The sequence below is a fragment of the Papaver somniferum genome, chromosome 11 (assembly GCF_003573695.1).
Source record: "Papaver somniferum cultivar HN1 chromosome 11, ASM357369v1, whole genome shotgun sequence".
In the NCBI taxonomy this organism is placed as follows: domain Eukaryota; kingdom Viridiplantae; phylum Streptophyta; class Magnoliopsida; order Ranunculales; family Papaveraceae; genus Papaver; species Papaver somniferum.
The window spans coordinates 6,209,569-6,227,386 of NC_039368.1; the positions used below are offsets into that span (position 1 = coordinate 6,209,569).

At 35.8% G+C, this 17,818-nt stretch overlaps 2 protein-coding genes and 1 long non-coding RNA gene across 3 annotated transcripts; all 3 read right to left on the reverse strand.

The window, feature by feature from the left end:
• Positions 1-8,433: 8,433 nt before the first annotated feature.
• On the reverse strand, positions 8,434-8,997 carry LOC113321524. Its single transcript, XR_003346726.1, has 4 exons — positions 8,935-8,997; positions 8,775-8,855; positions 8,609-8,695; positions 8,434-8,501 (listed from the first exon to the last, which is right to left on the reverse strand). It is a non-coding gene; the product is annotated as an uncharacterized LOC113321524 (long non-coding RNA).
• Positions 8,998-11,634: 2,637 nt separating this feature from the next.
• Positions 11,635-12,192, reverse strand: LOC113323989 (beta-D-glucosyl crocetin beta-1,6-glucosyltransferase-like). Its single transcript, XM_026572335.1, has one exon. The coding sequence runs from the start codon at positions 12,190-12,192 to the stop codon at positions 11,635-11,637; it is 558 nt and encodes a 185-aa protein (XP_026428120.1).
• A 29-nt stretch (positions 12,193-12,221) lies between these two features.
• Positions 12,222-13,037, reverse strand: LOC113323990 (beta-D-glucosyl crocetin beta-1,6-glucosyltransferase-like). Its single transcript, XM_026572336.1, has one exon. It carries the CDS (start codon positions 13,035-13,037, stop codon positions 12,222-12,224), a length of 816 nt encoding a protein of 271 aa, XP_026428121.1.
• Between the last annotated feature and the right edge of the window lie 4,781 nt (positions 13,038-17,818).

Here is a 17,818-nt window from a genome sequence, read left to right on the forward strand (position 1 = left end):
GTTACCTCCCAAAAAGTGCTAAATTTAAAGTCTTAAGACAGACGTCAAATACCACAAAATGACTAATTACCTTTCAAATCATATATCAATAGTCGAAACAACTGTGGGTCAACAAAAGCAAATAAAATTGCCACAATTATCAGACAAATGCACCAAATCAGAAAAATGAACAGACATAGCACATCCTCATCCAAGGTTTCCTGCAAGACAACTGGGTTTTTCTGTTGTGCCCATTTGGGCTTCATATGAGTGTCTTGACAAATTGACTCATTCGAACAACAAGTCTTTAGAATTTCCTCCTGGACAATATCAGGAGGATCCGGTTGCGGAGTCGGAAGTGACTCAAGTATACCTCATGTACACTAGGCTCGAATCCCAAGTTAGGGACTTCTAATGGAGATAATTGACCATTATTACCCCCAAACTTAGGGTAGTCAGTATTCTCGGTCAAAACTCTAATTATTGCTTGAATTTCTGGATTCTTAGAGTCTTTAAAGTACTCAAGAGCTTCTTCTAGTTCATTAACCCCAAACTTAGGGTCAACACTACTCTCCGTAAGGCCTAGCACTATGGATTGAATCTCAGGGTCCGTAGAGTTTTTAAAGTACTCAAGAGCTTCTTCTATTTCAAAAGTTTGGTCACCTAACTGACTTAAGAGAATTTCCTCATCAAGTTCATCTAAGGAATCACCAAATAAAGTGTAGTCGCAATTACCCTGAGTTAGATCCTGAACTAAAGTGCTAAGCATATTCACTTCTTCTAAATCATCGGAAGGTTGTCTATTAACATTAAAGACATTTAGTTCAGTGGTCATATTACCAAAGGATATGTTCACAAGTCCGGTCCTACAGTTGATGACAGCGTTAGCTGTGGCTAAAAATGGGCGACCTAAAATCACCGGTATTTGAGCACTAGGATCCTGAACAGGCTGAGTATCTAGAACAACGAAATCCACTGGACAAATAAATTTATCAACCTCAATCAGAACATCCTCTATGACACCACGAGGTACTTTGATAGACCTATCAGCTAATTGCAATGTCATTTTAGTCAGTTTCAACTTTCCAAGACCTAGATGGTTGTATACATGATAAGGGAGTAAGTTCACACTAGCTCCTAAGTCAAGCAATGCCTTATCTACTGAATAATTACCGACCACACTAGATATGGTGGGGCATCCATGGTCTTTATACTTAGGGGTTGTTTGGTTCAGAAGGATTGAACTTACCTGACCACCTAAAAAGGATTTCTTATGGACGTTAAGCTTACGCTTTCGTGTACAAAGGTCCTTAAGGAACTTGGCATAAGCATGCATTTTCATAATTGCTTCTAATAAAGGGACGATAATGTTTACCTGCTTAAATATCTCTAGTATTTCGTTGAAAGTCGACTCTCTCTTTGTTGGAGCTAACAACTGTGGATATGGGGCTTTGGTTACAAAATGAGACCTGTCGGGAACCACATTGGCATCACTAGAAATTTTATCGGTTTCTTCAATTAGTGGATCCTTCTGGGGCTCATCTTGGGAACTAGAAGGTGGATCTACAGTATGTCCACTATTAGGCATGGCTACCTTATTGTCTACCGTTTTACCACTCCTAAGGGTTGTGACAGAATTCACTTGATTAAATGGTTTTGCACCTACTTCATTAACTCCTCTAGGGTTGGGTATCGGTTGACTAGGGAACTTACCTTTTTATCTTAGTGACTCATTGATCAGACTAACCTGGTCTTTCAATTCAGAAATGGCCTGACTATGTTCTTGTCCTATCCTATTACTAGCTTCTATGCTTTGTGAAAGCAATTGACGCATATTTTCAGTATTTTGAATAAACGAGGTGAGAGTTTCCTCTAGACTTAAGATTTTCTTATCAGACTGATTCTGAAACTGAGTTGATCCTGAAGTATTCTTAGTATGCCAAAAACTGGGGGAACATTAGAATTACTAAATTGACCTTGGTCCTTAGACCATGAAAGGTTCAGATGGTTTCTCCAACCAGGATTATAGGTTTTCGAATATGGGTCAAATTTCTGACAATTATCAAACCTAGTGTTATTATAGAGAGCATTGGTTTGCTCTTTATTATTCTGGCATTCCCAAAAAGGCTCTACTCTACCACTAGTGTGACCCAATTCTAAAGCTTCTAACCTTTTTGCTATAGCAGCAATTTTGGCATCTGACGCATAGACTCCTTCTACCCTATTAACGTTTCCTCTACCTAGAAGAATTGTTCTCTTGGGTTCTCTACAATATTCCCATTGCTGAGTCTTTTCGGCGATTTCATTCAAAAATTCCATCGCTGCATCAACAGTTTGGTTTTCAAAACCACCAGTGCATAGAGACTCAACCATGGTTGTTGTCGAATAATCTAAACCCTCATAAAGGATTTGAACTAGCCTAAACTTTTTTAAACCATGATGAGGACATTGGGCTAATAAGTCATTGAACCTTTCCAAATACCTATATAACGATTCTCCCTCCTGTTGAGAAAATGTGCAGATTTGCGTCCTAATAGACGATGTTTTGTGCCTAGGGAAAAACTTTTTCAAAAAGGCATATGTAAGTTGTTCATATGTTTCTATTGAACCGGAAGCCAAACTATATAGCCATGATTTGGCTTTATCTTTCAGGGAAAAAGGAAATAACCTAAGTTTCAAAGAATCATCATCAAGGTCTCTAATCTTTAGGGTACTAAAAATTTCCTCAAAATCCCTAACATGGAAGTATGGGTTTTCATTTTCTTTCCCTAAAAATATTCGGAGCATCTGTAGAGTCCCAGGCCTAAGTTCATAATTTGCTTCAGTTTCGGCTAACCTGATAAAAGAAGGAAAAGTAGTCCTAGTTGGGTTCAACAAAGCTTTCAAAGTTGCCATTGCTGGCACTATCGGGATATTTGGGATTCTATGAAATCACAAAACAAGGATGACTCAACCAAATCAAACCTAATTTTCTAGCAAAAAAAAAAGCATGATGGTTCCACTTAGATTGTTTCTAGACCAGCTTCTATTCTTTCGAGAAGGAACTCGTTACAATCTGAGCAAACCCCTCTGGAATCAATCCGAGTCAAAGTGAGTTGAATCGAGGCGAGGGAAGCTCAGTGGAGCTTTGATACCCAAGGCCTCACCGGTTACAAGGCGGCGCAGTCACGCATTCAAATCACAGAAACCATCATGAACTTCGAAGTATGCTCAAAAGAGTAACCAATATTTTTCGAACGACTTTCCTATTAAGCTCGTTACCCTATCGGTCTCGTTCTAGTCAAAAATTTTGGCTTAGGTCCGCGTTTGGTTTCGTTTTCCTAAGGCGTGCAAGAAGAGAACGGTGATGAAATCCGAACCCTTATCTTGTATGGCCAGTCCTTGCCCTTTACTAGGAAATTAAAGCAGCCGTTTTCAAGTCCTCAGCATATATGCAAACGAAGGAATACAGTAAACCCGCTGACAGGGGATTCGCGGGTGTTTCGAAAAACTTACCTCCCGTACCAGACGGGCGAAGAACCGCTGAAGTCGACTCGGGCCACGACTCCTATGTCATGTACGAACCCGAGGGGCCGAGGCGATATTGTAATCACCGTCCTTCTCTGCACACGTTTTTTTTATTTAAACCAACCCTTCCTTAGGGTTTAAAAATAATAATGTCCCAGTCCAAAAATAAAGTCCAAAAAGTGTCCAAAAATAAAAAGAAAAATTACAAAAAATAAAACCCTATTTACAGTTTCTAAAAATAAACCAAAATAACTATATACAAAATCTTCTTCTTCACTCCTTTCAGATTCCTCTTTTCTTTCCTTCTTTGGTGATGCTTTCCTTTTATAGCACTTTTTCTTTCCTTGTAGCTACTCGAAATCTGAAAAGAATCAAAAAATATCAAAGGCGTAAAAGAGAACAAAAATTCTAAAAGAAACAAAATAAATTTAAAACCTAAAACCTAATATAAATCCGCGTCGGCGGCGCCAAAAATTGATGTAGTTTTGAAAGTGGTAGTAAAGTTCGTTCAACTCGGACTCGATAAGATTGGGTTCTAGACTTAAAATAAAAATAGAAAATATATATACAAAAGGTTTGTCACGATGTCGAGAGAGACTGAGACTCAGGATTCCACCAAATTCCATTCATGTGATTCAAATAATAATTCCAATCAATTATAGATCAAATATTAAAAATATGGACTCTTATTCTTTGCCAAAAAGTAGATTTTTGAAAAGCAATGATTGTAAATCAAAAGCATGATGTATCAAAAATACATAGACCAAGCATACACCATCAAACGAAATCACACCCATTCAATAAAAATCATAAATCGATTAAAAATCAATGCAAATAGTCATAAAAAAATTATTAGAATTACCACATGCGTGAAATAGGGATTCCTCCGTCATCCCAGCAATGGGGTTTAGCTCCTCATATTAATCTCTTGCTCAAAATACATGTTTATAGCCCAAAAGTTGATTAAAAGATGAAATAGTGCTAAAGCAGTGAGTTTAAGACTGCCAGAAAGGGTCACAGAAGAACGATAAATTTAAAGTGCTGCTACGCTGTTGTTTTAAGACCGTCCCCCGCTGGTCGTTGTCACTGTTGAAGAACGACTATCAATGATGGTCTGTTCTTTGTGTTCTTCAGCAGCATCAGCAGAAAAATATTTTGATCAAACTCTGATTTCTTCTTCTATGGCTCTCCTAAGGTTCCCAAACTTTCTACACCTCTTCTATATGACCCAACCAATCTATTTATATCAAAAAGACCGATTAAATCTCTCCAGAATCTTGCAAAATCTCTTCCTTTCTCTTCACGGCAAAGTTGCGGCAATTTTGTGTTTCAGAGTTTCTACGCGTTTCTGAGATTTCCTTTTGATTCTAAAATCTTCCTTAGATATATATGAATCTTTGGGAAGGTTTATAACTCTTTAGTCTCTCTAGAATTTCCTAAAACAAGTCACACACGTGACTTTCCATATTTTGTTGTTGAGGTAAAAACCCGTCGATTGAGCCCAAGTTAATCGTTTCCAACACCCATATTAGATTCCTAAACCCATAAGGAGTCTATCCTATGAAACTCAGAGGTTTAGTCGACCTCAAACTCCTCCAAATCACGCACAACAAATCTTCCAGAGATGTTTCTCTTTTCCCGCCAATTTCAAAATTCAAAAGGTGAAGGTGACCTCCCCTAGTAATTAGGTTACCCCTTATCCAGGGTGATGGGGTCCGCATAACACTTGTCCCTTGGGTGCCTTTAATAATTTTTCTGGGATGTTTTAAACACTTTTTCGGGGTTCCTCCGGGGTATTTATGGGGTGTCTCTGGCATACTTCTGGGGTGCTTCTGGTACGTTATCTACGGAGGTTCAAATGCCACATTTTGAGCCAATTTCGCCGCAAAAGCTTATTTCTCCAAAAAACCTAGAAAGACATAAAATAACCAAATAAGTACAAAATCGAGCACTAACAATATATACAATTGGGAAAAATTAGACACATAAATGCGTCTATCAAAGGGTTAAGAGATCAATTGTTCTTGAATTGATATGTATGCACACAAAAATTGTTTGGGTGTTTTATTACCAAGTTTTGTTATCTATCGTGAAGAGAGGCTTAAGTAATTATATATATATATATATATATATATATATATATATATATATATGAGTAATAAACATTTTGATAATACGAGCACTTATAATCTTTTGATAATTTAATATTATCCATGTCAAACTAGAGTACCAATCAACTTTGAATCCTAGTTGGTCAGTGGTTTTATCATATCAAAATGAATGATATATTAAGTGTTAATTTGTGATAACTTTTGTGTTTAGTCGTGTACTAATATCCTCGGAATAGAGAACTGTATGTTCATCTTTGAATGAAACAATTGACATTCTTACTGTGTTAAGCAACTTACTTTTCAGTGGAAGTAATAAAAAGAATTTGTTGATAAATACTGGAAGTGCTGGAACGTGTGATTCATAAAATGCATGTTTTGTCTTCTATCAAGAATTGAAAAGATCAAAAATATTTTCATGAACAACTTAACTATCAAATAAGTTGAAGAAATAGGTAAATGGTGTGCAAGGATTTTCAAGCATGGACGTTAATCAAATTATCATATATTCTAATTATGTGCATTGAGATTTAAAACTCGTGCCTAATGTTATCTACCTAAGTTACTATGAAATGTTAGACTAGGAAATATGCTCTTGTGATGCTTTGAGTGTTAGATAGAACAAGGCAATAGTAGATAAAAGGGAAAATTGTCAGTGAATTGAGAATGAATAATGAACACATGTCAACTCATAATTAATGTTGGTATAGAGTACCATATGCACAATCTGATTACATGATGTGTATTAGTTAGATGCAACTTAATTGGTAAATGTGGGGAGCTCATCCCTTTTTCCAAATCGATATTATGTTACAAATGATCTAAGTATCAATGAATTTTGTTTATTTGATTTTTCCTTATTTTTGATTATTGCACCCAACAAATATTATAATTTACCAGAATAGTAATAGTGGGCGATGCTACAAACATTCCTAAAGCTATTTCAGGCAGCACAAATGAAATACCATGGTGTATCTGGACAACAGTTCTATAGATTCGAAATCACGTCAAAGACTTGAGTGAAGTTAACTTTGAGTCTGTACCTAGAGACATCAATTCTAATGCAAATAATGATGTAATAAACAAATGGTGGGATTATAATGATCCTCCAAGTTGTATCAGACACTACCTCAATTATCTTGAGTTTTGATTTCAACTGTTTCCTTCAAAAAAAGAAAATGTATTTATAGAATTGGTCACACATGAAAAACGCATGTATGAAAACATGTTAATCCTTCACTGTCTTATGTTATCATGCACTGCAACATTTTGTCCTTGCCAGCTGAACTTTCTGCCTCCTTAATAAGGAGGATGATGTAAATCCAATCTCCAATTTAGAACTTGAAAATGCAAGATCAGAAAGGAGGGAAAATCTTCCAATCCAAAAGCAAACCAGCAATACAAAACACCACAATAAACACAAATCTAGAGAGGAAACCATATGAAACCAAAGTCTAATGTCTCCTAGCATGTGACATTCTCTCCACAATCTCTCTTTACTTTTCTTACTAGATGTCCCATTTTCCCTTCTCGTTTAAGTCGCGAGATCTGTCTTTCTATTTTCTAAACCTAGCATGACGTTGTTTGCAAGTGTTCTCGCGAGATCTGTCTTTCTATTTTCTAAACCTAGCATGACGTTGTTTGCAAGTGTTCACTATACTATGGTTTTATATCAGTGTCATAAGATTCTTATGAGTTGAAATTTATGGTAGCGTTTGTTAAATACTTTCCTTGTGATTTTCTTGTCTCTATGATGGTGAAGTTTATAGATGATACCGATGATCCACATTTGAAACTTATACACAAAGTATTTTATCGATCAAAATAATATTTGGACATCATCAAAAAAAACTAATCCCAAAGAAAAAATGAAGAATCTTTTCAAAGTGAATGTTGGGTCCCACGTGAACCCAAGCCCACCAAGAAAATTGTCTATTATACGATCGAAAAAAGAGTCAAGAAACTTGAATTAACAAGGGGCTTATGATGCAAAAACATAAAATGGTGGGGAAAAAATTAAAGAAAAAAGGATAAGACTAATGCAGGACATAATATGGCGTTCATAAAAGGCTTCACAAGAAAATGCACCTCTTGTTAACAATGACCGAAGTGGGGGTTGTTTAGGGGTGCTCCAACCGGAAACTTTGTTGTTTGGTCCTAAGTCCACAAAGTTAGTTATAGTAGGGTCCAACCGGATTTTTTTTATTTAGAGGTCCAAAATTAATTAAAACATGGAAATGACCATAATACCCATTGTTACCAAACGTGTGTGTTTACACATTCATTATATTGAGTACATATCTGTTACACTGATTATAAATTCGAGTATATATCTGCTACACTGCTTATAAATTCGAGTACATATCTGCTACACTACTTACAAATCTGATTACATATCTGTCGTGCTGGTTACAAATAGAACACGTATCCGCTAAACTGCTTACAAATTCGAGTATATATCTGCTGCTTACGAATTCGAGTATGTATTTGTTGAACTGCTTACAGTAAAAGTACATGTTTGTTAGAATCAATGATAAATAAATTAGAAAACGTTTTACATCACATATATTGTACGATCATACCATTAATCTCTAGTATTTCTTTAATACAAAAGAGGTACAGTTTTGCATGATTGAACAGGGTGACATAACCACTAAAAAACTAACCAACAAAATTATTGTCCATAAGAAGCTACTGAATATCTACAGCAAACCCTGAAAGTGATTATCAAGGATCGAGTGATACATAGAAAACTAGAGTAACATATTAGGATGCTTTGCACAAATGAAAATGTAACAGACAACATTTCAATTTTCTTACCACACAAAGAAGCTGCCGGTTTCCAGGAGTATCGGCTCCGTGGTTGCTAAATTTTGCTTCCAGAACCGCTATTAGCGCAACATTATCCTATACAAAATTGAATGGACAAATAGAATAATACAGGGAGTAAGATTCTGGGAAAGAATCTAAGCACCAATTAACTGCATAAGAGACTCCGAAAGAAGAAAAATCACCTTAAGAAGTCGAGACAAAGCAGCTTTCTTCTGAGTGATTGGGACCACAACATCTGTCAGTGACTGAGCAGCCTTGTTGAATTCGACCTACATACAAAACTAAACTGTTTAACATGTGAACCAACAGAGTAACAATAATTCAAAAGAAAGTCTGTCATCTCCAAACCTCGTATTTCTTCACATGGGAAAATCTGTCCCTTCGGAAAAATGTTGCACAACCATCGATAGCATAAGTCCCGGTGTAAACCTACAGTGAACAGATTCATTATCACAAACCGAATATTTGGAGTTTATGACCATTAAATCAAAAATGTCCGCAAGCAAACCTCTGTTGTCTTCTTCTTGTAGAGATCTTGATAACCATGTTTGTCCAACTCAGGGGCGAAAAACTCATCAAAATGATCACTTTGAAACTGAAATAAGAAATGATTAGCTTTGTTGCAACTAAATCCTTAACTTAAGGATTGGCTATGTGGACATAATCTTGAATCCAAGCTAATACAACAATTTCATATCTAAATAACTAATATGAGACAAGAATAGTCTTTTTCTTATTTAGTATTCCAGTTCATTATACATGCAATGGAATACCATGAAAAGGAAAAACCAGAATGGCTTCTGTCAAAATTATTTGATGTAAGAGAGAAGTTTGTAACAGTACGTCATATATGTACTGCATATTCATGAACTAAAAAATCAATTGCATGTCAAGAAGAAGTGATGAATCCATGCATATAACTGAACCAAAGCACATACTTCAGTATTACACATACGTAATCATGGATTAAACCCAAAAAAAATAGCAAAAATCAGAAATATAAACGAATCAAAGCACATATTTCAGTATTACACATACTTACTCATGGATTGAACTCAAAAACAGTGGAAAACTTTTGAATATAACCGAATCAAAGCACATACTTCAGTATTACACATACGTACTCATGTATCGAACCCAAAAACAATGGAAAAACTCTGAATATAACCGAATCAAAGCACATATTTCAGTACTACACATACGTACTCATAGATCGAACCAAAAAAAAGGGCAAAAATTTGAATATAACCGAATCATAAGAATTTTGTATCAGTACGTCGTATACGTACTGTCAATTCATACACAAAAGCAAATTGTATCAAACCTAAAAACATAATAGCATTATGAAAATCGATTTGATCTTCATAATACAATCGGAAAAAAAATCAAATGAAGAAAAACGAACAAAATAATCAAAAAAGATGATTAAAAAACATACAACGGAAACACAAACAAATCTTCTCGTCGTAAATCATAACGATGCATCATCATCATCATCTTCTTCTTCTTCTTCTTCTTCTTCTTCTTCTTAATAAATTGAGTTTCTGTCAGGACGGGATATACGTACTGTTGCTTCATATACAAAAACAAACTGAAACACATCTAAAACCAACAAAATGGAAGTGGTATAAGTAAATCTAACTTAAGTGATGAATCCATGAGTAAAACAAAATCAAAGACGATCTAAAACCTAATAAATTAATAAAAAACTGTAAATCATCAAAATCAGTTGGGAATACATCTATAACGATTACCAAAAAGTGATGAAAATATAACTAATAACAAAATTGATTCAGCAGTTTTCAGTACGACATATATGTACTGCTGAATCATACAAATTAAGTGATGAATCCATGAGTAAAACAAAACCAAAGCCGATCTAAAACACTAATAAATTAATAAAAAAACTGTAAATCATCAAAATCAGTTGGGAATACATCTATAACGATTACCAAAAAGGAAAAAAAATGTAAAACATCATGAAAATCGATTTGATCCTCATGATTCGGTCAAAAAAAACAAATCAAAAAAAAAAAGAAAACTAACAAAGAATCAAATAAGATGATTAGAAAAACATACCTGGAACAAACAATCTTCAAAAACGATGTCGAGATTTCGAAGCTGCATCGAGAGGAAAGAGAGAAAAAAATGGATCTGAAAAAATGAGCGAGTAGAAATATGAAACTGGTTATAAACCTCATAGAGAAGGGGTATTTCGGTGATTTTAAAAATGCACATAAAAGGTCTCGCACGTGTATGGACCAGGGACTAAAAATTTGGGTCCAGTTTTATTGTTTTCTTTCTATTATGGACCTCAAATTACTGGGCTTTAGTGAGTGGACCTGCCACTAACTAAGAACACCATAATAGTACCTATAGGTAATTCCTACTTCTTACAAATACCTATGTCATCATCATTCATCACTCTACAAGATCTCGTTGGTATTTGGTTCGACGAGAAGAAGAAAGTATTTTTAATGGGCTTGGGCTGAGATTCTTAAAATCAGAGATAATGACTTGTTTTTGATCGATTTCTCCAAATAATCAAATCAGGTTCTTTTGTTATTTTTTCATAAAAAATTAAAAATCCCAATAGTTTGCATTTTCTTACTGACTGTTACAGTCATTGGTAATAAACAATAAAGAAACAGAACCTTTTCTAATTATGCTTCACCTGGACAAAATCATAACAACTGGATGAGTGGTACGCTGCTTCTAGTTTTTTCCAACTCAAAATTATGTGATGAACATTCATAAGTTTATCAATTTTCTCCACCATCTCATGTACCTAGATAATTAAACGAGCTGATGAATGCTCATCCCGTTGTACAATCTCTCGAACTAACTCAGTTAAGGGATGCTGTTTGTGTCAATGTGGAAGGATTTATTTATTTATATAGAGTTACCCACGTCATATACATGTAGCGTAGAGATTGAAATTCATGAGAAGAGTATCATAAAAATCCCATGGGATTTTATCATTTGGTCGGCAATTTGTACAACAACTTCGTGACTTAAAAACTAACAAACACTAACTTGGCACCGTTTCCATGTTTTAGAAACAAAGTTGGTGTTGGAGCCAGGTATAGGCAGCCTGTCGAGTTTTTGCTTTGCCATTTGAATCATAGGTACATCACTCATCTTTACCATTTATATCAAATTAACTGATTACGTACACGATTTTTTTTTTACATTTGTAATTCGTAGTTCACTGTTCTTTTGGTATTCTCCCTTTGTTACAAAGCCTTTCTAATTTCTCCACCAAGACATCAATATCTTCTTCTCCCTTGCATCTCATTTTGTGACACATTTCTTTGGCTTTCCTTTGCACTTCCGTTCCTTCTTTTCCCATCACAACCTTTCTAATCACTTCTCCTATCTCTCTTCTATCCAACTTCCCATCTCCATCCCTCTTAACCTCAACTCCTAAGCCAATCTCCACCACCAATCTTGCATTTATAGGTTGATCAAGATGCATTGGCATTGCTATTATTGGAACACCATATTTCATACTCTCCAGCACCGAATTCCATCCACAATGACTCACAAACCCACCGATTTTACCACTCCCTAATAGTTCTGCTTGAGGTCCCCAATTTTCAACAACTAATCCTTTCTCAGCAATCCTCTCCATAAACCCTTTTGGCAAGACTTGACCTATACCATCCGTTTCCTTATGATCACCAGGAAACCTGATAACCCATATGAAGTTCACTTCACTGAGCTCTAACCCATAAGCAACTTCTTGTATCTCTGCTTTTGACATGAAATACTCCGTACCAAATGAAACAAATACTACTGAAGTTTCTCTTTATTAGCAAGCAATTCCCTATACTTGTTTTCTTGTTCATGATCACAACCAGTACTATTAGTAGGGTTTTGAAGAAGAGGTCCTACCGGTACCAACTCTTTTCCTATTGTAGACGAGAGATAATCCAAATATTTTTCTTCAATCTCTTTAAAAGTATTGATCAAAACTATGTCAGTTGATCTGTCAATACATTGAAAGACGCGTACTCTATCTTCACTGTCGTCGGAAAAAGAACTTTTCTTGGTAAATTTACATTCTTCGTGATCATAGAGATAAATCGAAGGAAATGGGAACTTGGTGTCTGGGTGTTTCTTAACGAGGTGAGCAAAGAAAGAAGTAAAAGCTGCACCAGTGGTTAGCAACTGAATTGCCGGGATGTTTAAGCAAGAAGCTTGAGTTGGTGCCCATGGTTGTATGAAGTCGTATATAAGTATGTCCGGTTGAATGGTAGAAAGAAGGTTATTGAAAGAAGGTGCTGATAAATCTAAGGCTTTTTTCAAAGTTGGCATCAGATGATGTGGGAGTGATTTTGTTGTATGGTAATGAGGTGGAAGATTAGGAAGTGAAGGAAGATTAAGTTCTACTACTTCGATCGACCTAGTTTGATTCCGGTCACGATCGATGAGTTGGTGTTCTATGGATGATAAATTTATGGGTGTAGAACAAAAATAAATGTAGAAGTTCTTTGAAGCAAGTCTTTTAGCTAGTTCTAAGAATGGAGATATATGTCCATGAGCTAACCATGGAAACATTAGAATTTGAATTCTTTTTCTATGATCTTCGTCTTTTGATGAATCCATCTCTAAATGGCCGAGATCCTTGTTTTGATCTTTGTGATAATATATATGAGAAGATTTGTTTTGTTTGATCTTTTAAATGGATATGATGGTGCATGAAGTGACGTGTCAGGAGCTTGAACAGATAGGGCAGGGACGTGGAGAGTCATAGAGCTAGAATGACGTTAGTTGCGAGTCTTCCGTTTTTTTTTCCATATTTGCATCATACGGTTTTGTATCAACGTCATAGGAGGCATTATATGGGACAATAGACTTTTGCGGCACAGGTTTGGAGCTTGGCTAAGCAGGAATCAAGTTCTGGGAAGGCTAAAACAGCGGGGATGGGCTGTCTCTTAAATTTCTAGCCTGCCCGTAGATTGGTCCTTTGAGTTTCTGTAAGAGCATCCACAGTGGTGCGACTAAAATCAAAGACTAAAGAGTAAAATTGGCGACTAAACTTTAGTTTAGTACGTGGTGTGACGTAGTGGGCGACGACTATATTTAATCGGGCGGGGTTATAATCAACATTTCGTTATGGAGCGGTGGTATAAAGTGTGCCCCATTCAGGCGTTGATAAAGATAACGCTCGGTGTGGGGCGTTGGTAAAGTTTACGCCCAATGTGGGACGTAATTAAAGTTTACGCTCGACAAACGGGCGTTGGTATATATCAACACACCATGGGGCGTGCATAAAGTCACCGCAAGAAGGAAGGCGGATGTAAAATCAACGCCCCATGGAACACACGTAAAGAATCCGCCCGAAGCCGGGAGGATGTATAATCAACGCCTAAATGATGGTTGAACTTGGGTTAATTGACTTAGAGCTCATTGATTTACTGTTATGGCTAAAGTCAATGCAAAAGGACTTGGACTTGACTTGATTGAATTATGAGGCAAATTATATGGATTTGAGATTTTCAGTGACAACTTCCAGGCAACTTACTTTTCTTGTGTGTGTGGTAGTAGTTGTTGGTGATTTATGTGTAAGGTACATTTTGTGTGTGAGGGTTGTTAGTTGGCTTTCCTAATATTTGCATGCCATTTTTGATGCAATGGTCATGCTAAAATGTTTTGATTAAGCGGAAGCTTTAACCAAACGCCTTATTTGGGCGTTTACTATATCTCCGCTTGACGCCAGGCGTACACTTTATCTCCGTCTGTTGCGGGGCGTATACTATGTCAACGCATGTTGTTGAGCGTAAAATTTACCTCCGTTTGAATGGGGAGGTTGGTATATCAACCTGCTTCCAGGCGAACAACTCAGCAAACGCTCCATCGGGCGTACAGTTTATCAACGTTTCGTTGGGGCGTAGTTTATATGGCCGCCTAGTCGTGGGACGAACTCTATACAAGCGCCCGTTGAGAAACGGAGATTATATCAACGCCCGTTGAGAAACGGAGATTATATCAACGCTCGATTATATTTGGGTTTGGTCTTGGTCCCGGACCAAATATACTCTGGAATTTAATCGATGGTCTGGATTTAGTCGATACTCCGTTCCACTGTGTCTGGGTTTTTTACTTTAAATTTGGTTATACTGGCCCACTGCAGTTGCTCTAAGAGAACTAAGATTCTAATAACGGTCTTCTTTTCTGTAACACCATTCCGTACAGAATAATAACATACTCCCTCCCATCTAAATAATAGGCTAGTTTGCGTGAAACCAATCTATTATTTAAAAACAAAGGGAGTAACTTTTAATCAAAAATCACAGAATAAAATAAATTTAATAAGTCTTATCCACTGGTATCGGTTCTTGGGAGATTGATTATGTTGGCATTATCTTTTTCCATTCGATCTACGAATATATAGCAACATATTATTTGAATTTTCTTATAATTATTTTGAAATTACAAAACGGCGCGTGGGTTATAACCCCACCCATCCACAAAAAACCCGTCCAAACAAGAATGACACAAAAACCCAAAATATCATAAACTGTGTAAACTACCCCAACTCAAAAGAACCATCAAAACCAACTCCATTGATTTATTGCTTTATAACGTTTTATAACGGACAAAAAACACAAAAACCTCCACTCTCTTCCGTATCTCCTTCAAAACCAACCCAGAAATTTCTCAGATCTGCTATAACTCCTTCATTCCGTAGCGAAATTCAGAACTGATTCTCAATTTCAACTTCTTATCTTCTTCGATGGTTACGTATTTCAACCACTGAAGCAAAATTTGACCTAAATCAATTCATTTTTCTGACCTAAATTGTCTAAAAACAACAAAAATGGCGAAGAAAAAAAATCAACAGGAGAAAAAGAAAGATGATAAGCGAACTAAAACAGCGAAACCAGCTACAAAAGGTAAGAAATCTTATCATTATTCTTCACTTTTTTTATGTAACCAGATTTTTTGGGTTTTGGTTTCATTTGTTTTTTTGGGTTTTCAGTTTGATTTTAGGTTTCATCATTTTTAGGGTTTTCAGTTTGATTTTAGGTTTCATCTATTAGTTTTAGATTTCATTTGTTAGGCTTAGGTTTCAATTGAAAACTAATTTCAATTTTGGGTGTGTATATTTCTTGTGTGTTCTGTTGGCCTTGTTTATTTCTTATTTCTTTTCTATGAAACCAAATTCGAGTTACATCATCTTCAGTTAATGGTGAAAAACAGTTTTCTATTGTTGTTGGAGTAAACAGATGTTTGAGGAAACCACATTTCATTTTCTGTTTCTTGATTTCATCATTTTTTTAGTTATTGGTTTACTTCTAGAGTTATTGTTTGTGGACCTAATTATGCTTATGGTTTCATCACCTATAATTGATTATGGTTTCATCATTTTTCAAGTGTATATCTTATGGTTTCATCACTTTTCAATTATGCACAGTTTCATCACTTTGTTCGTGCTTAAGGTTTCATCATTTTTCAAGTGCAATCTTATGGTTTCATCATTATTATTTATTACTCTCTTATGGTTTAGTTTTGGTTTCACAATAGGTAAAAAAAGAGATACAGAACCATACAAGTGTTCATTGCATCATTTGTGCAAGCTAGCAGTGGAAATTAAGGAGTTGATAAAAAACAAGCAACTGAATTTGAAAGCGCTTAAATCATGTCCCTTCTGGCGTTTCTTTGAGCCGTTCTATGATGGCGTAATGAACGAAGAAGAGATCATCAAAAAGACAAAAGCAATAATGATGTTTTAAGTAGAACTGAAAACAGATATGATCATAAGCTCTCGTATTGTTTCAAAGTAACAAGATCAAGGGAAATGACTATGCAGACCACTCCCGGACATTTTGCTGTGACTTTTGGTCTACAAATGGTGAATTATGTATAAGCAGACAACATTGATGAAGATCTGCTCAAAAAGGTGAACGTCTTCGTGGCTACGTATTTTAATGGAAACAAAAAGACGAGAAAAAGCGATATTGAAAATTGTATGCTGGAAGCCGCAAAGGATGAATCCAGAGCGGATGACTTTGTCAAGTTTTTCGTAATTTTTCTTTTGGTTTCAGTATTTGTCCCTAACAAATGTGGGAAAACTCTGGCAGCAAAGTACTTGTACATGGAGTTCGATATGAACAAGGTGTGTTGGCTGGAAATCTTCCATGACTATCTACATGATTCGATAATGACAAACAAAAAAGACGTAGAAGACGTTGTTGGTTGCGTCATATACCCTCTGGTAAGTTAAGATTTTTTTCATAAGTTAAGTATTTTTTTCCATATTGGTTGTTGATTAATAAGAGACTTGTTTTTGATGATTAATTTGAATACTGGTTTGTTTGTTTTTTCCAGTATTGGTTGGCAGAGATGACAAAGATCGCACAAAGAAAGGATGGGCTCGACAAGTATCCGAGGTTTGCTAGATGGAACCTTAGCAACATATGTCACCAAGTATTGTCTAACTACGAGGATCTTGACGAAAAAAATAATTTTGGTCTGAGGTAAATATTTACTTGGAAGATTTACTTTTCTGATGAAACCAATTTTGGTTTCATCAAAAATTATAGCTGAATTTTTGTTTCTTAGATAACTTCGAGGTTCTTATTTGATTAATTTGGTTAGTGTATCATTCCATGTTCTAAATCTTCGAAATCTTTTATGTTTGTTAGAAAATATTCGAAATCTTCTATGTTTTAGATATCGTCCATGTCTCAATTGTATATCATGCCATGTTCCACCAACAAATATTCACACCACAAGTGTAGAAACTCCTCATCTTGTACTGTCTATGCACTGATTAATTTGGTTAGTATAGTTTATGATGTTTGCAATATAGGGCAACATATATTATGACTCAATCATCCACCACTCAACCTACAAAATTTCCACTGATGAAACCAGTTTTGGATTTACTTTTTTTTTGATGAAATCAGTTTTGGATTCCTCAAAGTTTTTAGCTGAAACCAATTTTTCTTATGTACTGCAGGAGAATATTGGTCTCCGGAAGGGATCATTCTTGCTTCAGTATGACGAAACAGAAATGCGCTTGGCAGATCCCATAGATGAAGCGGAAATTGTTGTTGAAGATTATGTTCAACCTGAAGTGCCGGTTGGTGATAATGAAAATGAAGTACCGGTTGAAGTGCCAGTTGAAGAAAATGAAGTGCCAGTTGAAGAAAATGTTGGTTCTAGCAGAGAAGCTAACTCCTACAAAGCTAAATACCAATTCGTGAGAGCATTGATTGAAAATCTTATGACCAATGCTACAAATGTTCTTTCCGAAGAAGAAGAATCACTACTGGAAAAATATGATGCCGAGGACAGGGAACAACAACCGGTACAAAACACTTGCTTGAGACGTAAAAGAAAACAAGCGGATGTTCCAATAGTACCTGAAGCGGTTTTGA